Source organism: Apium graveolens, chromosome 1, assembly GCF_009905375.1.
Source record: "Apium graveolens cultivar Ventura chromosome 1, ASM990537v1, whole genome shotgun sequence".
Taxonomy (NCBI): Eukaryota; Viridiplantae; Streptophyta; class Magnoliopsida; order Apiales; family Apiaceae; genus Apium; species Apium graveolens.
In genome coordinates, this window is record NC_133647.1 from 198,085,326 (window position 1) to 198,109,053 (window position 23,728).

At 33.0% G+C, this 23,728-nt stretch overlaps 3 protein-coding genes and 1 long non-coding RNA gene across 5 annotated transcripts; 2 read left to right on the forward strand and 2 right to left on the reverse strand.

Moving 5' to 3' along the window:
• Window positions 1–5,991: 5,991 nt before the first annotated feature.
• Window positions 5,992–10,884, forward strand: LOC141677683 (tubby-like F-box protein 3). Of its 2 annotated transcripts, none has more exons than XM_074483721.1 (6): window positions 5,992–6,535; window positions 7,874–7,961; window positions 8,327–8,456; window positions 8,555–8,734; window positions 9,152–9,639; window positions 10,564–10,884. In XM_074483721.1, the coding sequence occupies exons 1-5, from the start codon at window positions 6,254–6,256 to the stop codon at window positions 9,624–9,626; spliced, it is 1,155 nt and encodes a 384-aa protein (XP_074339822.1). In that variant the 5' UTR covers window positions 5,992–6,253; the 3' UTR covers window positions 9,627–9,639; window positions 10,564–10,884. The 2 variants fall into 2 exon arrangements, with proteins under 2 accessions (XP_074339822.1, XP_074339828.1); XM_074483727.1 differs by having other exon boundaries at window positions 5,994–6,535; window positions 9,155–9,639.
• Window positions 10,885–12,385: 1,501 nt separating this feature from the next.
• LOC141715511 (putative serine/threonine-protein kinase At1g54610) lies at window positions 12,386–17,350 on the reverse strand. The gene is made up of 8 exons (XM_074518740.1): window positions 16,943–17,350; window positions 16,575–16,859; window positions 16,128–16,445; window positions 15,144–15,371; window positions 14,323–14,423; window positions 13,689–13,806; window positions 12,736–12,997; window positions 12,386–12,484 (listed from the first exon to the last, which is right to left on the reverse strand). The coding sequence occupies exons 1-8, from the start codon at window positions 17,348–17,350 to the stop codon at window positions 12,408–12,410; spliced, it is 1,797 nt and encodes a 598-aa protein (XP_074374841.1). The 3' UTR covers window positions 12,386–12,407.
• Window positions 17,351–19,439: 2,089 nt separating this feature from the next.
• LOC141677694 (divinyl chlorophyllide a 8-vinyl-reductase, chloroplastic) lies at window positions 19,440–21,049 on the forward strand. The gene has a single exon (XM_074483735.1). It carries the CDS (start codon window positions 19,542–19,544, stop codon window positions 20,781–20,783), a length of 1,242 nt encoding a protein of 413 aa, XP_074339836.1. The 5' UTR covers window positions 19,440–19,541; the 3' UTR covers window positions 20,784–21,049.
• Window positions 21,050–22,252: 1,203 nt separating this feature from the next.
• On the reverse strand, window positions 22,253–23,467 carry LOC141724037 (uncharacterized). The gene is made up of 3 exons (XR_012576453.1): window positions 23,208–23,467; window positions 22,799–22,928; window positions 22,253–22,712 (listed from the first exon to the last, which is right to left on the reverse strand). It is a non-coding gene; the product is annotated as an uncharacterized LOC141724037 (long non-coding RNA).
• Window positions 23,468–23,728: the final 261 nt, after the last annotated feature.

Here is a 23,728-nt window from a genome sequence, read left to right on the forward strand (position 1 = left end):
ACTGGAATAAAATATGTTTCATTTAAATATTTTTTATTTATTGATTAAATTAAACTTTTATATATTGTATATGTCGAATTTAAGTTGTTATACAACTTACAAATAAAAAACAATTAAATATAAGTGATTAAAATTTTAAATTTTAATGTTAATTTATAATTTTTAAAATAAATAAAAATAAAATATTATTATTTTTTATTAATTAAAAATAAGCATAACTTATTTAAAATTAAATATGATATTTAAGATATATGTTTTAAGATTGTATTTAACTTTATAAATAATGAAATAATGAAATTTATTTTGATATCTCTACCCTCTCTCGAACCCACATCCCCCTAGATATCAAATCTGATTCCAGACGGATATAAGGAATGAATATCAGAATTTGAAAACACTCATCAAAACATCAGGTATGGTTTGGAATGAACGAAACTCATACCTGATACCAGAATTAGCCGAACCAAACGACTCCTTATTGAGTTGTCTCCATCCCATACCCCAACCCTATCTCTATACTCACTTTGTATCTACTTTTTTCTCTCATGCTCTTTAATTTTTAATTTTGACTACCAATCCAAACTTGGCATGTGGCAAGACAGTGCTAGCAAAAGAGGATGCGGTGTGTATAGTGAGTCCTCAAATATGGGGACTCCTTCTCTGTCTGTAAAAATTTTCCTCATATTGGGGATCCTGATGCAGCTGCCTTTTGGAACTAAACATATGAATATCCCTAAATAATAGAGATAGGATTAGAAACATTTTGGAATACCATTTTGATATTTTAGCATTTTTCTTGAATCAAAATTTAAGTTCAAGTATGTAATCGGATAGTTTAAGTAAGATACAATTGATTTGTTATATGAAAGATATCATTTTGAAGAAGTACTCCCTCCATCTTATATTTTTATATTAACTAGTATCATCTTTTGATAAGTTTATATTCAATTTTATTATATTTGACGGTGTTTTAAAAATTTCGGATAAATACTCGATTGAACCTATTAATCCCCTATAAAGTATCCGACCAATTCGATCTTTGAAATCCAATTAATTCTTACAAAATTTTCTTTATTGCAGTATATATAATTATTTATTAAAATACTATATAAATTAATATATGAATAAGTATAGAAATTATGATATAATAAGTATATATTTGTTAATAAATAACTAATATAATGATAATAATATATTAAATATAATTTAACATTATAATGCACCCGATTTTTACTCCGATTAATCCCTAATTTTCAATTAATCCTAAATCGGTAGCTCGACCGATCTTCCCCGATTTCCGATTTTTACAACACTGATATTTGACCGTAAATAACATTTATTATATAATTAAATAAGTTTAAAAACTTGTATTAAATAAGTACATTTTTCATTTTTTAAAACAATACCCCCTCCGTCCCTCTCATTTTTTACATTTTGGAGATGGTACCCGACATGCATTTTAATGGACATATAAAGTATAGTTTCATAAATTATTTTTATAATTTTATTTTTCTAAATAAAAATTTAACCATTCAATTTTAATTTTAAAAAAATTGTAAAAATAAGTTACGAAATAATACTTCATATATACCTTAAAATACGTGTCAGGCAGTCTTTCCGAAATGTAAAAAATGAGAGGGACAGATGGATTAAATATTTTAACTTAATTACCAATCAAAATTTATCAATTTAATCACGTAATAATTAAAATATGACATATAATTTGAGATTGAGGTAATAAAAATTATATAAGGTGAAGGCTTATCTTTATCTCTAAAAGCAGCTGCTAGTATTGGTTCGATTCATGGTTGTCGTATTTATTCTCGGGGCCAACAATAACACATTTGCTTTTTGCCGATGATATTTTTTTATTTTTCAAAGCATCTTCGTTTGAGACAAACAAGATAAAAGAAATGCTGCATTCATAAGAGATTTTTATTCTGGGCAAACAGTGAATTATCAAAAATCTGCTATATTTTTCAGTTTAAAAGCCATACGAGATAAGTAAGTGGAGATCAGGAATTTGCTTGGGGTGTTTAACAATATTGAAAATAGTAAACAGGAAAACTGTAACCCGGATTTTAAGGTGTGTGTATTTTCTTAACTGTAACTGGAAGGAAGGAATGTGATGAGGTTAAGATTAGATCTACGTTTAACAATAGTGATACGGAGACCATTTTATCAAATCGTATTTCTCAAAGTAGTACTGAAGACATGATACCTGAGGTCCATTTTGAGGATGGCCAATACTCAATGAAGTCGGGTTATTATCAATGACAACTGAGTCATATGGGAGACGTAAAAGCGCAACAATATAATGGTTGGAGGAAGCTCTGGCGTTGGAGTATTACACACAAAGTTAAAGGGTTCTTATGGAGAGTGGATCGCGATACTATTCATGTTCGTGATCTCTTAAGGGGCAAAGGTATTCGAGTTCCTATTGGTTGTGTGATTTGTGTCGGGGATATAGAGCATTTAATGTATTTATTTTTTGACTATGAATTTGCAAAAAAATGTTGACAGTATATGGGGCTCAGTTATAATACCTCGGAGGTTAAGAACGCCTCATACTGGCTTCTTGACAAGCTTTGTAACGAATAAGAAGAACGTCCGGTTAAAATAACCATAGTCCTGTGGGGTGTTTAGTGGGCTCGTAATAAACAGGTGTGGGAAAATGTGGTGTTGTCAGCTGAAACTGCTATGGTTTGGAGCTCAAAACAATTTGCAGGATGGAGGGAGGCTCAGAAGAGAAAACTGGATATATTATGTCACATCAAGAAGAACTCTATTCAACACTCTAAGAAATGGTTTGCCCCTGCAGAGAGAAATCTTAAACTGAATGTGTTTGCGTTAATTTTTGATGGATGGTGGTGAGAAATCATAAAGGCCAATTTGTTTGTGGTAGAACGATAAAGTTTGCAGCTACTATCTCGGTATTAGAAGCAGAAACGATGAACATATTGGAGGCATTAAAATGGTTGGATGAACTTTTAGAACAAGTTTTCACGGCGGAGAGTGACTCGATGCTAAGTGTTAATGCGGTGAATAAGATGAATTAAAACAGAACGGAACTTTGGGACATTATTGAGTATTATCGGTCTATACTGAGAAGTAAGAATGGTGTGTAAGTTGTTTTTATTAGGAAGCATGCAAAAAGAGTAGCAAACTTACTAGTTAGGTTACCTTGTACGTTCAATAGCTTCGTTTATTATTCGTCTCCTCCAGTATGCGTTGAAGACTTTACTGTCGGATGTTTGAGTTTTAATGAAACTGATATGTATATAAATCTTTTATAAATATTGACATACATTTTACGAAGCATATTTTACTAAAATCACTATTTTTATATAAATCTTGCAAATCTCATACATATTTTAAGTATATTATTGACAAACACTTTACGTTCTGCAACATGAACATGAACTAACATAATAACCCGTGCGAGGTACGGGTCATTTTCTAGAGTTTTTTTATGCATCGTGCAATTATAATGTTTGTAGAGCAACTCCAACAATATTCTTATATAGGCTCTTGAGTCAAATTTTGAAGAAATGGAGATAAAATTTCTCTTCAACAAGCTCCATGTCCCCCTCTGTAACATTAAGAGCTTTGAATGCTTCCTCACTTTTAGGAGTGAATATCCCCTCAATTATAATTATATTATATTTTTCTTACCCGTTATTTTATATTTAATGAATGAATATAAACATGGTAGTAAGTGTACGTTTAAAACAAAACGATTAAACTTAATATGTATAATATCGTTAGTATGTTTACAAATAAAAAGCTACAAATTAACATATATATTGAATACAGAGTTGACCAAAATCTTGAATTTTATTTAAATAAACTATATGTACTGCTCTATATTATTACCAAGTTAACTACTAACTTACAATTAATTTACTCAATTTAAAAAGATAAAAAATGCGTAACTGAAGTCAGAATGACTTGCAATCATAATATAAAAAAATGTAAAATTTACATTATTGTTTATATTAAAGTTGATTTTAATGAAAAATATTAGATTTTGAAATACAACGTATGTATGTATGTATGGGGAAATGCTAGTTTTTTTATACACTATTGTTAGCAAAGTAAGATTAAGTTATATGTATGTGTGTGTTAACATTTAAATTATTGTATGTTACATCTCTTAGCAAATTATGATGGTTTCAATTATTTATATTCTAAATATCTAATTTATGTACATGTATAATCATTATTAACATCTAGTGAGATAATTGATTACTTAAATAACATGTATTTATAATTATTTAAAAATTAAAATTATGAATAAATAAATTACTATAATTTATATATGGTATTCACATTATTAGTGACAAACAATCCATATCTATTTTTTACGCAACCGGGTATCAATCATGGTTGTAACACAAAAATGAATTATATATTTTCAAGACTTATTATTGACATTCATGATTTTTTTTAAGAATTCGAAAGAAAAACTGTATTTATATCGTTATTTAAACCGTTTTTAACTTTATTTCATTACGACTCTAATATATTTTCATATAATAATTTGATAACATTTTATACTATTCTTCTAAAATTAAAAATTTTCAGTTCGATAAAGTTTTATAAATATCAGTTGAACTGGTTAATTACTTCAAATTATTGAACATTATATGTTTTTTCCTTAAATAATATAAAATGTATTGAATCAAATGCAACAATATAGTATAGATATAACTTTTATTTGAATAATTCAAAATATTAAAGTAATTCAAAACATTTTTACAACATTATCTTGATCAATGAATATTATTGATCTAAAAGAATTCTTTTTAAAAAGTTAGTTTTTTAAAGTGAAAAATGAAAAATAAATCGATTTAATATATAATCGTTGTTTTAACAAATCTGGTGAGATCTCATTTCAAAGTTCAAATATTCTTAAAACTGGGACAAATCCAAAAATTAATAATGCGTTACGAGTGAAGTTAATATTTTGATATAAATAATCAATTGACTTGATCATATAAAGACCTCAAACGCATTAATTTATATTAACATAAGATATTAAAAAATTTCACATTATTGGTAAGATATTCTCGCCGAGCTTGTAATTTAAATTTACTAAACGTAGAATGTGACGATATTTTTCGGTCGGGTCATGTAGTCAAATTTCGAGTAATTTTTGAATAATGGGCCAAGTTCTAAAATGCATTGACTCATTATAATTCGAACTTATCTAAATATGTAATACCAATATAGATTATTTATATATAAGCGATTCTATATTCAATATTTTTAAAAAAAATTATATATGTACATTTTAATTACTTTTTTTAATAAAAAATATGTTAAAAATATATGAGATATATTTTCAAACTAAAAAATGGTTAATAAATAAGATAATAATCCATTTATATACTATACCTAATTTTATATTTGGAATTCAATTCTTTAAAATTAAATGTACAGATATTCAACTAACTATCCTTTTTTTGCGGAATTCAAGTAAGTATCTTTAAAGTTAAATAAAATATTCATTTAACACTTACATATTATGTGTATGATAAAAAACACACGTGGTAATATGGAGTAGTGGTAAGAGGTTGAATAGTTGAATGAAATAACATGAGTTCGATTTTCAAAAACCACATCTTTTATATAAATATTAAAAATATGGGTAATTTAGTATTTTCAATGAGATTTTTTAATCTCATGAAATTATACTCTTGTTCTTCTATTATATATAGAAGAGATGTTTTGCAAACTAAGAACAATACATTTTGTACTATTTTACTTTTAAAATATATAGGATTTGCAAGATTATCTTTAAAATAATAATATTTACAGAACATTATTCGCAAAATAAAAAGGTTTGCAATATTTTATGTATTAAATTACTTGCGGAACATATGTGGACCAAGACTGCAGACTCCATAAAACTTTGCTATGTATATACATATACATTGTTTTTTAAAAAAATCTTTGAATAAAATAAAAACACGAACCAATTCCCATCACGCAAATTCGAAGAACACAAAAAAGGATTGATATCACTTTATCCACTTTTCTCAAATCACTTCCATTAATTACTCACTAATCTAACAATAATATTCTTATAAATACACATATTATTCTATTGTTTTCACAAACAAGCAACAAGTAAGAGTAGTAGGTGACAAAACTACATTCCCACACTCCACCTATACACACAACCACTTGTATCTATATATCTCTCCATGTACAAATCTCTGTTTTGTAAGTTTGACTATTTGAAATTATGAAATTGAGTTACATCGGATTCCGATCAAAGACCGGCCGGAATGTCGAGAAAATTCCGGCGCCGGCGCCGGAAAACAGCTGCCGGTGGGCGAGAATGCCGGAGGAGTTGTTGAGAGAAGTGTTGATGAAAGTAGAAGCGTCGGAGAGTGAGTGGCCGGAGAGGAGAAGCGTGGTGGCGTGCGCCGGAGTGTGTCGGAATTGGCGAAATGTTATGATTAAGGAGATTGTTAGGGTTCCGGAAGTTTCTGGAGTTTTGAGTTTTCCGATTTCTGTTAAACAGGTAGTTATTTGGTTATGAAATGTTTTTCGTGTTTTTCGGATTTTTCGGTGTTTGTTTATTGATTTTCCGTGATTTTTAATTTTAAGTAAAATAAATTAATATGGTAGTTTATTTGTTTTTTGATATTTCGGCAATTGTTTTATTAATTTTCCGTAATTTTAAAAATTTAAGTTAAAAAATGGAATGTAGTATTTTTTAGGGAAGAAAAAAGAGGAAAATAGTTCACTTGTTTTGAGTAAGGTTGCTAAAGTCGAAAATTGGTTATAATGAGTTGTGTAGTTAAAGACCGAATTTCCGAGTACTTAGTGTTAAGTTTAAGTTTAAGAAATCGGTTTAACTGTTTGGTTAATCTCGGATTTTGGAGTCCTCATTTGAGAGTTGAATGGTTTAAGAGTTTTATTACAAATTAAGAATGTTATGAATGAAAAGAAGTTGTTATCGCAAAATGAAGTTGTTTTCAATGCAAATGGACGGATGCTTGGCTTGATGTTTAGGATTGATGACTATATATGTCCTTGATCAATTTCATTTAGGCGCGAGTATGTGAGTGCATTTAAGATATATGAATTTTGAGGCATGCTATGGCTAGGAGTATGGTCCGTGCGATTTGAGCATATATAGTAGGAATTAGAGAGGCGTTGTTGTAATACTGTTCTTTTGAGAATTTTTTTGTGAAGTTTTGAAATTTGTTGAAATTTATAAATGTTTTTAAAAGGTCTTGTATAGTTTTGGAAAAGTTTCTAGGAACTGCCAAAACAGTGTCGATAGCATGATAAAAGTTTGCGGGTAATGTATGAGAAAATATATTTGCTGAAAATGCATGAAAACTCAAACAAAACATGAAAATGTAGTACAATAAATCGGAGGTGTGAAACAACTAACGAAACAACATAAAAAAGGCGCAATAAAACGTAAGTGTAAAAAGTACTAGTGAATGCCGAAAAGAAGAAAAATACTTCTAAGCCTTATGAATCTCCCCTCCTCTTGTAATCCTAAGATGAATACTAGGTTTGCGGCGTAGTGGGAAGTACTAGCTGCTGTATTTGCTTCAATTTTTTTTTCAGTGACCATTGTAAACATGAAGCTGATTATATGGTCGTTTTACTCCATAAAGATTGCCTCCCCAATTTATGGTGAGCGAATCGTTAAGCTAGCTGTTCTAGGAGTGTTGACATTGTAGTGAAACTCTAGGGACTCGTAAAGATGGTAAGATACTGTGTTTTTGTTAGAAAGTGGGAATTTTTTATTTTTTGCTGTTTTAGTTTGAAATTTAGTGTCAATGTTTAATTTTAGTACTCACATTTATTTTGTTCTTCTCTTCTAATAATTAATATGCAGCCTGGTCCTAGAGATTCTCATATCAGGTGTTTTATAAAAAGGAATGGGTCGGCACATTCATATAATTTGTACCTCAGTTTATCTCAAGGTATGTATTCATATTTGCTTCTATTGGTTTTCTTAATTCCTTGGGAACAATGTGACAGTGCATCATATTATATAGGATCTCATTTAGGGTAATCTAAATCGTATCTCTTATCCAGTCAATTAATGTGTTGTTAACTTCTGGTATATCAATGCAACATACATGGTATGAAATAGAAGAAACAGTTACTAAAATTTGATATTTTAATGCTATATTGTTTTTTTATGTTTCTCCGAGTATGCCTATATTTCAAGTTTATTATACCGTGACAAGTAGATCCTTAGAGGGTATCCATTTCTTGGCCGGTTTTCTCTATTTTTTTCCTGTACCGTCTATGACTTTTGTTCTTTATCTGATCTTTACGGTAGCGCTGGCTGAAAACGGAAAGTTTCTTCTTGGTGCTCGAAAGTCTAGACATGCAACTTTCACGGAGTACATCATTTCTCTCAATGCCGATGATATGTCAAAAGGGAGCAATGCATATATTGGAAAGCTAAAGTGTGTTCTATTATTTTACTTCTTTAATGTTTGAATGCTAATAATTTCTGCCATTCTAAACATTCTTACCTTTTTCCCGTTTTTTTCCTTGGCAAAAGATCTAACTTTTTGGGGACCAAGTTTTCTGTATATGATGCTCTGCCACTTCCTACTGGAGCTAAAATGACAAGGAGTCGCTCCACTAGGCTAATAGGATCTAGACAAGTTCTGCCTAGTGTTCCTTCCGGAAGCTATCCAGTAGCACACATTTCATTTGAATTAAATGTGTTGGGTTCCAGGTAAGAAAATTCCTTTGGAGTTCATTTAATTAAATTGTTGCTTATAATATTACCGCTTATAAGTTATAAGTGGTAATATAATATTTGAAAAAAATTATGCTGTGAAATATACCAAAATACACAAATATAACACTAATATGGTTTTAGCATGTGTGAGAAGAGGGGTAAAATGGTTATTTTTTTACTAATATTTGGTATCATAGTCTTTTTTACAGAGGAAGTATTTTTTTAAAGAATTTAATCTAGACCTACCATACATGTCAAATGTAGTATTGTAATATAAGGTATAATTTATTAGTGGTAGGGCGAGAAACTTTATTTTTATTTTATTCAAGTTCAAATATAACCACAAGCATACCCTCATGCGTAAAACGTATTGGTTTGACTGGAATACTTTACATTAATTTGTAAATTCAGCAGGGGTCCGAGAAGAATGCAGTGCATCATGGACACAATTTCCTCTTCTGCTATTAAACCAGGAGGTGTGGCCCCAACACAGACTGAGTTTCGGCATAGTAGCGCTGACACTCCTCCAGCTTTGCCTATCAGCATGTCAAAATCAAGTTGCACGGATGAGGCCTTGTCTGGACCTTTATGTAGTCAGAGAGAGGGACAGCTCATTTTAAAAAATAAATCTCCCAGATGGCATGAACAGCTACAGTGCTGGTGTTTAAATTTTAACGGGCGTGTAACAGTTGCTTCAGTGAAAAACTTTCAGCTAGTCGCTTCTGCTGAGGGTGGAGAGACTACTGCTGAACATGAGGAGGTCATCCTGCAATTTGGTAAAGTGGACAAGGATGTGTTTACTATGGATTACCGGTATCCAATATCAGCATTCCAGGCTTTTGCCATCTGCCTTAGTAGCTTTGACACAAAGATTGCTTGTGAATGACACTAGCTTACAGGTTCGAATTACATCAAAAACTTCTATTCCGCAAACACCCCTTTCAATATTCACATACATGTAACACGGGATTATTCTCATGCATATGGGAGCTAAGCAGAGGCATTTCTAGCATGTAGGAAAGGGGGGGGGGGAATTGTCACCCCGATATTTTAAAAAAGAAAATTTTTTTCCCTGAAAAAACAATTTTTAAAAATGCAGCCAATTGTGTCTTCTCTTGGGTCTTCACTCTTCGTTATAAAAAATCAAAAGTACCATCTGTGTATCATAAAGTATAATTGTTCAGTACGTTTTATTGAGAAAGTTTTAACTTCTAATATCAGTAACTATACTCTAGTATATGAGAAAAAGTATAAGTGTCATTTGTCATTTGATAATTTGTTTAAATTTTTTTTAGCAACTTGTACCCCCATTTCCAAAATCATGAAATCGCGCGGGGGGGGGGGGGGGGTTCTTGATTGTCTGTACAGAGTCAGACTGGGATGTCTTTTCATTTTGTTATTCCTTACTAACCAATATATGTATCCTTCAATTAGTTAAATTTGATGCGATTTATAGAATTCAGTTGAGACCTTCATTTAGTTTGAATTTGATTTGATCAGTGGAAATCGACGAGAGTTTGGATTTGATTTATCAACCAGAGGAACTCTCTGTTTTTAGGTTTTCAATTTTTTTTTATTGTCCGGGAATAGACTTATAAAAATGTATAAAACACCCATTTCTTAGGCAGAAAATTTATTTCTTGGAAATGAATACAACTGCTATGAAATTGAAAAGATGTGTATGCTAATTCGTCTGCTGAAGTTATATCTATTCTGTGTTAAAATTAGTAAACCCTATTACAGCATAAATTAGACGAGTCAATAGTATACATAATTTCCCATGTTCTAAAACTTTGAAATATGTCTGTTGATATTTGTTTCAGCATAGACAATTGTCTCTCATCTTAACGAAGAAGGCGTAGATTACACAGAAAATTCAAGAGCTTGTTCATGTGGTTCTTTCTTCGGCAGTGACCGTAAATTGCTCGGACTTGAGAATTTAAGGAGGCTGTGTACCTATCGCGCCTACAATCTTGATATTTAACTTTCTCTGGATTTCATTTTCATAATAGTTGTAGCTCATCGACCTCTATGGAACTTGCTTCAGTCCTCCAGTCCCATTGGTCTCTTCTGGAATGTGATTCGTGTTGTAACTTTTTAAACTTCTTGTGGTGTATCTGAAGATTTACTTCATTACTTGTTAATCTTTCATTGAAATGTATACGTGGTCTTACTCTTATTCAAAAGAATGAAGATGCTGTTTTCACAAAAGACCACCAGCTCATGTGCGTACAGAAATGTTTGTTCTAGGTAAAAAGTGATATACAATGATACGTAAAGGAACGTAAAATTCCAACAAACATTTATGTAATCACTGAAAACAGTCCCTGGTGATCTGATACAAATTAGAAGCAAGTATCAGTAGCGAGGCGGACCAGGGGGTACAGGTGGGCCTGGTGGCTCAAACCTGGCTGGATCTTCGCCAACAGGACCAGCCAATGGGTTAGGAACACCTGGTGGGCCTCCAGGAGGCCCAAAACGAGGAGCTGGAGCTGGACCAGGACCAACAAGTGGATCAGTCGGCCTAGGATGATGACCCGACAAAGGCCCAGGAGGAGGATCTCTGTAATGACCAGGACGACCAAAGCCAGGAAGACAGTCCTGTAAGAGCCAGCAACAACAAAACAAGTAGAGACTGCAATAAACAAAGAATAAATTATATATATAAACAAGAAAACTTTATAGGGAGATGGTTCACGGCAAACGATTATTGCAGCATATTATAACGCAAAAAGTTTTCAGAGGGTACATGTAAATAATGGTCACATAAAAAATTCTATTGTACATGTATGGCAGAAACTTCAGCGATATGATATGTTACAACAATTGTTTGCACCAGACCGGACCCGACTTAAAATTGATAATTACTTGTATGTTAACTGAAATAGTAAACCAAAGAAGTAGAAGAGAAAGAGACCATGAAGAGATAGAGTTGCAGAAGCTACTGCAGAAGTTGCCTAACAATCCATGGCTTCTTTCTTGTCTCCAAGGATCATCTGCTGCTCTCATATCTTCTTAATCAAAACCCCTCCGGCTTTCGATATACGTTTCTCTGTTTTTTAAAAGGTTTATAGAACTCAAAACTACCAGTAGAGAAGGAGCTTAAGGAGGTGAAGATGGAGGCTGGATAAGTATGGAGTATTATGACATATGCACACTTGTGCTGTTTATATGAGCAAATAATTCCTTTTAATTCTTTTTTAGAAATTTTATAATTTTTTTGAGTTTGCACTTGGGTACGTGTCAGCAATGTGCACTGTCAAACAAAGAGTTGAACACAGCAAAAAACAAGAACTCAGAAATCAGTATATGGATATGAATTGTTATCTTTATCTGTTTATCTAACCATAAAAAAGTCAGAAATATAACTAAAACAAAAAGCCCCAGACTATTTGAGGCTGCAATCCTTCAAACAAGAACAATAAGCTTAACTTTAACTCCTTTCTTCAGTTTATATATACTTGTAACAATGGTACTACAAGTTTGACAGTTTCTTATCAGAGAAGATGAATACCTTAAATTTGGCTACAAGATTCGGCTCAAATGAATTCAACAGTCCATTACTAGATAAATTCTGTAGAAGAAGAGAAAAAAATGAACATCATGACACGATGAATTACCTCTGCGTGCACTTAACAAATATCCTGGCTCAGAAATCACAAGCACTTCACCAATGACCGCTCCTCAAATCTCCAGTAGAAGTATATGAAACCGATAACTGTGTACACAAAATTTCACTCTCGGCTGTTCCAAAAAATAAATCTCATTTCAACTTCTAAATGTAAACTAGAGTAAATTTTGAACTGCAAAGTCTGGCACGAATTTCATTTATTATAATTGATATAAGTATTAATATTGTCGAGTTTTCAATGTAAGTACAACTAATCAAAATTGGTATTGTGGGGTTTAGTATAGCACTATGGCTGTCTATTGACTTTCGTGGAAGGAACGGAGTACATTTTTTCTCTATTGTCTGGTCCGAGCAGAACTCTTACTTCTTTGAGAATCCTTCTTTGATGGCTTAGATCTCCTTGGGTCTCCACCGCCAGCAGGATCCTGCAAGGGGCCGGACCAAGTTTGCATGGGTGCTTTTGCATATGAGAAATTCATGGAACTGAATGGAACATCAGGAGGATCAAAGGTTGGATTAATGCTATGTGAAGAACCCAATGGATAACCCACGTTTGCATCCTGGTGAGGAGTTGGAAATTTCTCGCTCTTGCTCTTTGCATTTGCATGGGTGATTAGGCGTCGCTTCTGTATCAAGGAAAGATAATTGTCGAGTTAATACTATAGAGTAGTTATAATTAGACAAAGTTAAGTACACACAAAATAGATCACAAAAAAAAAACGAGACTAATACATGCATCAGATTTCCAGGATATAGATAAGGCATAGGGGAGGCATAGTATTGTGTACTTACAGGATTGATCGACATACTGCATCCACATAAACGTCTACATCCATGAGAAGAATTTAACAGGACATTTCTACTTATTAACACTATAGATTGTGTGCAATTTAAGATCCATAAAGATCCCTGTTTTCAGTAAGAAATTTTCAAAAGATGACAGGTGTTTCTGCACAAAATGTAGGAAAGTTTTTTCAATTTGGACTTTAGTATATAACTGAAAGAGTGTCATGAAAAAACTGATCTACAAGTGATTCAAGTCCAAGATAGTGGTTCCACTATTCAAGTCTAGCCTTCATGATTTATCTATTATCGTCAGTACAGAAAAATAACAGTGAAAAAACAGTAATTGAAAATAGTTTATCCATTAATATTATCCTGATGCATATTCAGAAACTGTATACCAAGTGAATTCACTTACAAGTGACAGCAAGTTCTCTTTGCAAAAATAAATTGACAGCAGAAAATAAAGTTATGTGCATGACAAAAAAAATTAAAAAAAAAGTTTATTTTTAAGAAAAGCTTATCTGGACGTACATCAAGATTTGATTGCATCTCGGCATTAGCTTCGGGAGCAGGGACTGCTCTTGCGGCTCGATCACGGGTACGGGGTTTCTTCGCACCATCATCATTTAATTTTCCAGTAGTCCTCAGTCTAGAATCATATAACCTCACAATCAAAATGGAATAACAGACAAACACAAACAACTTAATCTTCTGTTCTATGCCTGTCCCAATCTTCTGTGCTATGCCTGTCCCTATTTACGTTAACCTTTGACTTTTTGCGCATACTTCATGGCGTATGAAAAGATTTATCCATCTATATATATATACATATCTTCTTTTTTTCATGTATTTTGGTTTGTATAAAACTTCAAAGCTTAATTTTTTTAAAAAAAAATAAAAAAAACTATTTTTAATATTGTACCTCGTGTATACGAACACAAAAAGTTAAGGGCGACACGACGAAACAAATAAAACACAAGACAATGTCTATCATTTTCCTTTTCCAATTATATTTTTAGCCAATTAACATGTACATAATCAACAAGTATTGTATTGAAACGTTACTACACCATCGATTTAAAAATTAAAACATTTATTAGATACGAGAAAATAAAAATAAGAACACAAATGTAGGTATATCAAAATTTTGAATAAAAATACACACCTTCTAGCTTCTTCATCCCGTAATTTTGCATCCATCTCTTTGCTGGGAGGATATTTCGGAAGGCTCGAAGGCTCACAAGCGTAAGGTTTTGTCAAAAAAAACTGGAGAAGGGGGAGAAGAGAGTAATGGTAAGAAGTGGGAATTATAGCACAACTCTCTCCTATAATGATCTTAACCAACATGATATGGATAATGCGTATATATAGCATATAGGTTAATACAACATTTAGGCATTGGCTTTCATAATTCATCACAAATAGCAACCAACTTGACGAACTGAATAGACAATCATCAAGCTTCTTCACTTGTATTCTTATCTAAGTTGCCTAGTTTTTGTTATTACAATGAAATAGAAATCTTCTGGCGGGGATCCTTTGAAATGAAGGTGAGGAGAAATAGTCAGATAGAATACCGTGAAAATTCCCAGGACTGATGAATCAAGATCCCAGCATATACAGCACTCAGCAAATGCAAAAAAATTGTTATGTGCTACAAAGTCCAAATTAAGCAAGCCATATCTCAGGGATATTTCCTAGTCAATATAGTAAAAGATAATGGATACCATGGTGAATAAAAAAAGAATACAGAGCGTTAAAAATTTATGTACTCCACGACCAAGCCACAAACTTGGCTAGAAGCAAAGAACAGAATTGGGAAATATGTAGTTGCTTTAACAAGAGGATCGCTGAAACTAAAATGCTTTTTGGGTTGCAGTAGTATCAAGCAAAGAAAAGTTTCTTTTTGGTTTTCATCCTGCAAATATAACAAGCATAGGTGTGACACGTGAAAGATCACTCTCATGTTAGAATATGGAAACTCACTTCACTCCTCAATGCAGTTGTTGCAGTTTGGCGCTCAGCTGGGTCAATTGAAAGCAGAGTCTCAATTAGTGGCAGTGATGAAGCTGGGAAATCTTTAAACGTGCTAGCTATGCATCGTTTGTACGACTGTTGGGGCCTAAATATGGTTGCATGCGGTAACTTCGATTTTTTCCAATATTCTTCAGATGGGGAACCACATATCTTGAAAATCTTGTGTAGCTGCTCCACCTATGCAGTGCAAACATTTATTATTGTAAACGAACATCATATTCTTTAATAAAAATACGTTGGGCAAACAATTTCACATATTCAAATGAAAACCTTGAAACTACACTGTTAGATGTTGATGAGTCCTGATGCACAAAACATCATAAACAAATAGCTTCAAATTTACACTTGAGGTACAGCAAAACATTGGATATACAATATAAAGAATAAATGGACATGCTCATCAAATAAACACGGAAGATAGTAACTTTAATAATTTTTATGGTCTGTGTAGAAAACATCAATGGTTGCAATTGGAACAAAGAAACTAACTGATAGCCTGCTAGTCACAGAATATGGCAAAAAACAGCATAATCTTATTCTTTACTTCTTTATAGACAATATTCTAAGAATCATGCTCAAGATCTAAAAAATATTTCATAAAAAATAGCATCAATGCTTTGACAAATATTAACTGATGTTTTGTGTCCATTGCGACTCATCCGGGACCCCTAGCACAACTTATAAGTTGAATCTTAATTACTGTGAAAAAAATGTTTCTGGAGTTACTATATCCAACTGCTAGACAGAAGCACATTTTTTCTGTCAGTTCCCAAGTTTATTTTACCATCACCATGCTAAAAATCTCAATACCACAAGATGAAAAGAATTGTACTTCCATAGTGCTATATATATGGACTCAAATAATTCAAGTTCAAAATTCTATTGAGATCACCGTGCTAAAGAAGTTGATTAAAAAATTTTCAGTTTATGTACCTCAGTACGACCAGGCATTATAGGCTTTCCTGCCAATAATTCAGCTACAATGCAACCGGCACTCCAAAGGTCCACGCCTACACCATAATCAGTGGCCCCAAGAAGAAGTTCAGGGGGTCGATACCATAAAGTAACAACCCGACTGGTCATTGGTTGCCTGTGTTTGGGGTCAAAGAAGGATGCCAATCCAAAATCAGCAATTTTAAGTGTCCCGGAATTGTCAAGAAGAAGATTTGAACCCTTAATATCTCGATGCAACACATGACGGTTGTGACAGTGCTCGAGACCTGACAATAATTGATGCATGTAACACTTTACCTACCCATCCATATAAACATGGCATAAGAAGGGAAAAAAAAACCAATCAACAATGCTACCCGGCCAGAAGAAAATCCAAAATGAAAACTTCAAAGAACTAGCAAACAGATCAGTGAATAAAGTCCAAACCTGTGGCTCTGTAAACTTGATTGTGGGGCTTGCAGCTAATCCAGCTAAATCATGCTCCATATATTCAAACACAAGGTATAAACTACACGACATCCTTGACGTCACTAGACCTTCCAGTTTTATAACATTTGGATGATCCAGGCGACGCAGTATCAGAATCTCCCTAGCCATAAATTTAACACTCTCGGGTTCCAAATTGTCAAACCGGACCTTCTTTAATGCAACAATTTTTCCTGTCACAATATCCCTAGCTTTGTACACATTACTATATGTTCCTTGACCAATCTAACCACAATAAAAAAAATACAAAATAAACAACAAAATCACCATAAAACTAAAAACAATTCTTCTAAATCACTAAAATTTACCTTATCGATTTTCTCAAAACTATCTGCCCGACGAGGCGTCCAACCATTAATCGACTCCCCTAAAACTGCTAAAAGCCAAGATGGCCATTCAGCAGCCACTAGCCCACCATGTACATTCTTCGGAAAATTACTCAATTTCACATTCGCCTTCCTTCTCCTCTCACCACGAAGCCGAACACTCTCCTCTTTCCTTTCCTGATCTCCCCCATTTTCCACATTATAATCACCCTCCCTTCCCTCACCATTCTCTACCACAACTTTCTCTCTTCTCTCTACCACAATCGACAAATCACTCTCCACCCCCCCACCCCCACCCCCACCCCCACCCCCACCCCTTCCCCTATCATCTACAACCCCGAAACCACCCTCCCTAGAATTCGATAAATCTTTCCCAAACACACACCCCATCTCATAAAAATCCAAACTTTACCTCTCATTTCACATTCCCACAAAATCAAGAACTCAAAATCACAAAAAACCCATCAAACTAACAACCAAAATAAACCCTTTTTCACATAAATAAACCAAATGGGCTTTAATTAATACAGCTAAATTACACTAAAATTCAAGAACACAACTTTCTTGCCTAAAAAAGCAGGAACACCAATAATTATAATAAATGTTAGCCCCCACAAATCATGACAGTCAAACAAAGAACAATACACACAAATATACACACATTTAAAAAGCAAGAAAAAGAAAGTAAAGGTGCTATACAGTGCAACAAAACTAGCTTTTACTATGTTGTGAGTGTGTATCAGAGATCAAGATTTAATAAAGTTTCAATCTTTGAGCTTAAATTTAAGTAGAAATAGAAATAATTGTCAAAAAAATAAAAATGGAAAGCTTACTGGTTTGAATAATGCTGGTGTGGAAATGTGGAGTAGAAAGAAGTTAACTTGGTCTGTAATTCTTCAAACACTGTCTGTTTTACAAGTGAAATGGAAGTTCACATGTTGCAGTGAATGCATATATAATATTTTATTTTAAATAAGATTTTATCAAGATATCAATTATTGACAAATATAATTCTGAATTTTACCAAAAAAATTTTATCGTAAAAAAAAGACCAAATTTTTTGTTAATATATGCTATTTTAGCACCGAGTCATGTATTATTATATTATTAATAGCATCGAATATATACTCCCTCCGTTTCAGTCAATTTTTTACGTTTAGTTAGAGCACGGAAATTAAAAAAATATATATAAAGTAGTGAAAAAGAGGAAGAAAAGTAGGTGAAGTAATGAGGCCAAGTGATTTTTAATGTATAAAAGTGAGACAGTGGAGTAAAAGTAGCGTGAAAATGGAGGAAATTGGTGGGACCCATTGACTAATTTTAGTAAGTTTTGAAATGTAAAGAATTAGATGAGATATTTTAAAAAGGAAATCGTAAAGAAATAGTTGAAATAAAGAGGTATTAATTAGAGGTGATAGCGGTATGTTTGGTTCGGATAGATATCAAACCGGAACCCAACTACATAATTACAATTTTATAAAAGTTTAAACCAACCAAAATCTCGTAATTTAATAAAACCAAACAACTCGATCCGATTTTAATCGGTTCGGTTTACCGGTTTTTGACAGTTTAAAGCGTTTCTTATCAATTAACTCAGTCCAATGCTAGACAAGTCGTGTTATTTTGGTGACAAATCTACCTATTCTTCACCAAATTCTTTTCATTTATGAAAGTACAATATTTGTATTATTTAAAAATTGTGAAATGTTAACTTATCAAAAAATAACGCAGATTCTAATGTAATTTTCAATTTGTGTCATCTTTATCATGCTTAGCTAATTTGGCAACATGTAATTATGACATTATGTTGAGTCCACAGTTACGAAAATTAAAACCCAAATATTAGGCCCAATTGTTGATGGGCCAAACCCAAACTCAATCTAACCAATCAAGCACTCTTAGTCTTGAGTCCTTTTTTTATGTAGCATAGAATACTTTTCTATTTTTTAAAGTTTTTTATTAAGTACATACAATACAGGCTAACTCACATAAATTTCGTGTATTTTAATTTATGATATAATAATAAAGATTGATGTACATCTGCATTCACAACTAGCATACCATTAAAAATTCACCAAATTAATAAAATTTCGTGCTTATTATGTGTTCTTAAAAACACATTAAAAATATTTTTTAAAAAAAAATTAGAATAACACTCACAAAAGCAGCAAATCTATTTTTTGACATCCTTTAGAAAAGTCAAAACTCACTGGTCACTACTCATCAATATTTTGTTAGCAACAAATTAATATCTTGATAATATGTAAATTTTAATTAATTTATCATCAAAATATATTTCTATAAAATATTATTGGAACTAAAATATATTAAAAAGAATTATGGATCAGTTATTAATTTATCCATGTTTTAGTATACACTTCTCTAAATTAACTAAGATTTCAAGTTCAAAAAATTATTATAAAATAAACCTTATTATTTTTTGTTTTTCAGATTTTGTGCCAATGAGAGCCATCCAATCAAGATTGAGTCTTACTACAACCTCAAAACAGACCATGAAACAATTCAGTTTGAACAGCTTCATCTACTTCACAACACCCTGTCTGTACAAAACACATACAAAATGTCAATACACAGCCCTTTCAATTCTCTCACACTTCACTCACTCAAAGCTCAAAGCTTCAAAAGACTCTTCTCATCACATTTCATCACTCAAATTCAGGTAAAATCAAGCCCATTTGCTTCATTTTCTTTAAATTTGATAAAAAGATATGAACTTGATAGGTTTAAGCTTAAGCCCATTAAAAATTCAATTAGCCCAGTTGTTGAAACTTCATTTAGGACCAAGAATGTGAAAGACATTAATGTTCTTGTTGTGGGGTCCACTGGTTATATTGGGAAATTTGTAGTTCAAGAATTGATTAAAAGAGGGTTTAATGTTATTGCTGTTTCAAGAGAGAGGAGTGGAATTAAAGGAAAGAATAGTAAAGAAGAGACTGTAGAGAATTTGAGTGGTGCTAATGTGTGTTTTTCAGATGTTACTAGTTTGGATTCTTTGGAGAAAAGTTTAGAGAATTTAGGTGTTGAGATTGATGTAGTTGTTTCGTGTCTTGCTAGTCGTTCCGGTGGTGTGAAAGATTCTTGGAAAATTGATTATGAGGCGACTAAGAATAGTTTAGTTGCTGGTAAGAAGTATGGTGCTTCACATTTTGTGTTGTTGTCAGCAATTTGTGTGCAGAAACCGCTTCTTGAATTTCAGCGTGCCAAGCTGAAGTTTGAGGATGAGTTGATGAAAGAAGCGGAAGGGGATAAGGGGTTTACGTATAGCATTGTTAGGCCAACTGCTTTTTTTAAGAGTTTGGGAGGACAGGTTGAGTTGGTGAAAGATGGGAAGCCTTATGTGATGTTTGGGGATGGGAAGTTGTGTGCTTGTAAGCCGATGAGTGAGGCGGATTTGGCTTCGTTTATTTCAGATTGTGTGTTGAGTGAAGATAAGATTAACCAGGTTTTGCCGATTGGTGGACCTGGGAAGGCTTTGACACCGTTAGAGCAAGGAGAGATGTTGTTTAGGCTTGTTGGGAAAAAACCTAATTTTATCAAAGTGCCGATTGAGGTCATGGATTTTGCTATTGGGGTTCTTGATTTCCTTGTCAAGATATTTCCCGCAATGGAAGATGTGGCTGAGTATGGGAAGATTGGAAGGTATTATGCAGCTGAAAGCATGTTGATTTTGGATCCTGAGACTGGAGAGTACAGTGCTGACAAAACACCAAGTTATGGCAAAGACACACTGGAAGAATTCTTTGAAAGAGTACTGAGAGAAGGAATGTCTGGTCAGGAATTGGGAGAGCAGGCAATTTTTTGATTAATTATAGTTTAAATACTTAAATGCTTGATTTTATCAGTCAGTGCTTTCCAAGCTATGCGGTTTTTTATCTAGTAACTGAGAGTCTGAGATTGCTATGAAGTGTGAACTGCAAGAAAGAAAAAAGAGTAAAAAAGAGGGACCCTTATGTAAAAACTAATTGTACTGAAACTAAATTATATTTCTGGCAAATGATAAGGTGCTTGCCTTCGTTTCCATCTTGTTTGAACTTCGCTTGAAGAACCGCAAAGTTTGCAGTAGAGTTTTTACTTTATTAAAATCACTATGAGCTGCATCTGATACTTTAGTTGGATGTAATTTCATAGTTCAGATAGTAGTCAACTCTATGTTATGTTCGTGATTTCTGAATAAAACTTCTATTCACAATAGGGGGACTTTGTTGGTTCAAGTTTCTCTGTTAGATTTACATCATGTAAGTTAAAGCTTTGAGCAGCTTAAACTTGATAGAATTTCATGTTTAGCTTTCTAACAGGTCACAAGTCATAACCTGGTCAATCATAATTTTGAAGCCTGTTATTGCTGATTGTCCAGTTTTACTTGCTTGCTAGGTTGACTGAATGTGCAAGCTTATGAACTTGATATAGTTTACTATTATATTCTCAAATTGTCTCTAGTTTATACAATACTAATAGTTTGTGTTAAGCTGAATAAGAAAGTTTATTCCAGTTTTTAGTGTTGCCGCAGACAATATCACTCGTTAAACAACTACAACCACTCTGCACTAATAGTTTCTGTTTAAGGCTCTGTTGGTACTTCAGCGCAATGGCACAGCTCCCTTCTCTAGAGCTGATGTATCTTAAGGCAGCACACTTGCAGCTATTGCTGCAAAATTTTACAGGCTACTATTAATCTCATCTTTGCACATTATATCATATTTATATGGTCGATTACTATTAGCTCTGCTTATGAGCTTCTGGACTAAATTGAAACCATGAGAATACGATTACGTATTTATATTGTTAAAGAGTATAAGATCCTGTTTGGGCCTTCCTCTACCACCTTAAGGTTTTAGACGGACTGGTTAACATGGTATCAGAGCTCAGTTTGGATTGGTTACTTAATATACATATATGATATGTGTGTGTTAGTGGATGCAGAACTACTTTGATCTGGAGCTATGCTAACAGTTCTAATACAGGATAATCAGGATAATGTAAAGGTTTATGCAAAGGTATGCCTGCGGAAGTAACATTGAAAGTCTTGCCAAAATTAACACACTGTTAATCAACAAACACATTTTCCACAACATAAACTCTTATTTATGACTAATATTAAGTTTATACAATTTATTAGCCTTCAGTTTTGCCAGCTGCAGTCAGAAACCTTTCGAAATTTTATATGCAGATGTCGAATTTGACTGGATATATAACATTTTAAAAATGCCATGACAAGTTTTTAATTAGTTATACGTGTTGATTAACAAAGATCCTCGAGTTTTAGGAAAACGGGTTACTTAACAATACATATGTTAGAATATAACCAGGGCCCTTTCCAGGATCTTATATTCTGACAACGTACATTCGGATTTGTTCAAAATAATTACAACAGCTAAGGGTGAAAAGATTGAAAGATTCACAATCTGGGCAATAAACACAACTGAAGTATACAACAAAAGTACAAGAAACAGAAAATGCTATTATTTCAATCAGGGTCTTGATTTGTGAAGTTCATATATCAGCAAAGACCGTTGTTTCTGATCTTTGATTGTGTAATAACGTAGAACACAATCAGGATGGATAACACAATGGAGGCGAACAAAGAGGATAAAACTGAGATTCCAATGTGTCGACAATAGGAATCATAGACATTGCAGATCTTGTGCCATCCTACATTCGAGTTTCCTTTGAGTCCTAGGTACGCTACTTCGCCTGCTACTCCTGTTGCTGAAGCTATTATTCCCAGTAGCAGCTGCATCCAATAGAAAATTTTAGTTGCACTATCAACATTTTGCTATTATATTTACTAATCGTACAAAGACGAGGGATAGAGCATACCACGTCTATTATAACAACACACGACACAAATTTTCTCGAGCTACCAGATCACTTCATGAGAGCAGAGAAGGATAAGAGTGTAGTGATTATGCTGTAGAGGCAAGCCACTGAGAGTACTGCTAATGAGTATCTGCACAATCATGAGTAATTTTTAATATCCATGCAGTTTTATATATACTCTCTCTGTCCTAATAAGTGTCACTTTAACTTTTAACACGTATTTTGCCACTATTAAAAAGGTACTTTTGCACATTACTATTTAGAAAAAGAAGATTTGAAAGGTAACATTTAAAAGTACCTTTTTTACACCTTATTTTGGGACAGAGGGAGTACTACTAACGTTCAAATTTCTTTACATTTTCTTTAATCTCAAAAAAGACATTGACACAAAAAGAAAGTTATAACTTACATGAAGGCTGGTATATCGGAGAATTTAGCTGACTTGGGAGAGCCATAAGGAGGGAACGGAATCGGAATCAACTCGGTTTGCTTACTGGTAACTAATGCCATTACAGAAGTTAAGGTTGTCGTAAATAATACGAATCTCAGTATCACTTCAATCAACATGTATTTGACTGAAGTACTGCCCATATTGGCCATTTTCAGCTCTACTTGTAGTTGAGATTCTTGGTTTACTCTTGAAGCCATGAATGTGTATGAAGAGGTGAATTTGGTGTTGGTGAGACTGGGAGTTATGAAAATAGTTCTTTATATAGGAGAATTTGAGGGTGTAAACACATGTTTGTGAGAGGAAGTAACATGGAAAGGCTACTCAAATAGACACTGTTTAAGCAAGGAAAACACTAATAGCAACATAAATACCCTTCAAATTTTTTTATTGTAAAGGTAACTAATTAAAAAAATGAAGATGAGCACACAGGCATGCATCTGGGCTGTGGAGGAGGAAAAAGACTTCAGTTTTGGCAACTG

Excerpts from the sequence above, each read along its gene's own strand:
- LOC141715511 (XM_074518740.1), bottom strand. The coding sequence starts at position 17,350 with ATGGGGTGTGTGTTTGGGAAAGATTTATCGAATTCTAGGGAGGGTGGT. Across the intron at positions 14,424-15,143 it reads CAACTGCATTGAGGAGTGAA|TTTTTTTTGACAAAACCTTA; the intron begins GTGAGTTTCCAT and ends CCCCTTCTCCAG. Across the intron at positions 12,998-13,688 it reads AGATGCAATCAAATCTTGAT|AAGCGACGCCTAATCACCCA; the intron begins GTACGTCCAGAT and ends TCCTTGATACAG.
- LOC141677683 (XM_074483721.1), top strand. The coding sequence starts at position 6,254 with ATGAAATTGAGTTACATCGGATTCCGATCAAAGACCGGCCGGAATGTC. Across the intron at positions 6,536-7,873 it reads TTCCGATTTCTGTTAAACAG|CCTGGTCCTAGAGATTCTCA; the intron begins GTAGTTATTTGG and ends ATTAATATGCAG. Across the intron at positions 7,962-8,326 it reads GTACCTCAGTTTATCTCAAG|CGCTGGCTGAAAACGGAAAG; the intron begins GTATGTATTCAT and ends TCTTTACGGTAG.
- LOC141677694 (XM_074483735.1), top strand. The coding sequence starts at position 19,542 with ATGTCAATACACAGCCCTTTCAATTCTCTCACACTTCACTCACTCAAA.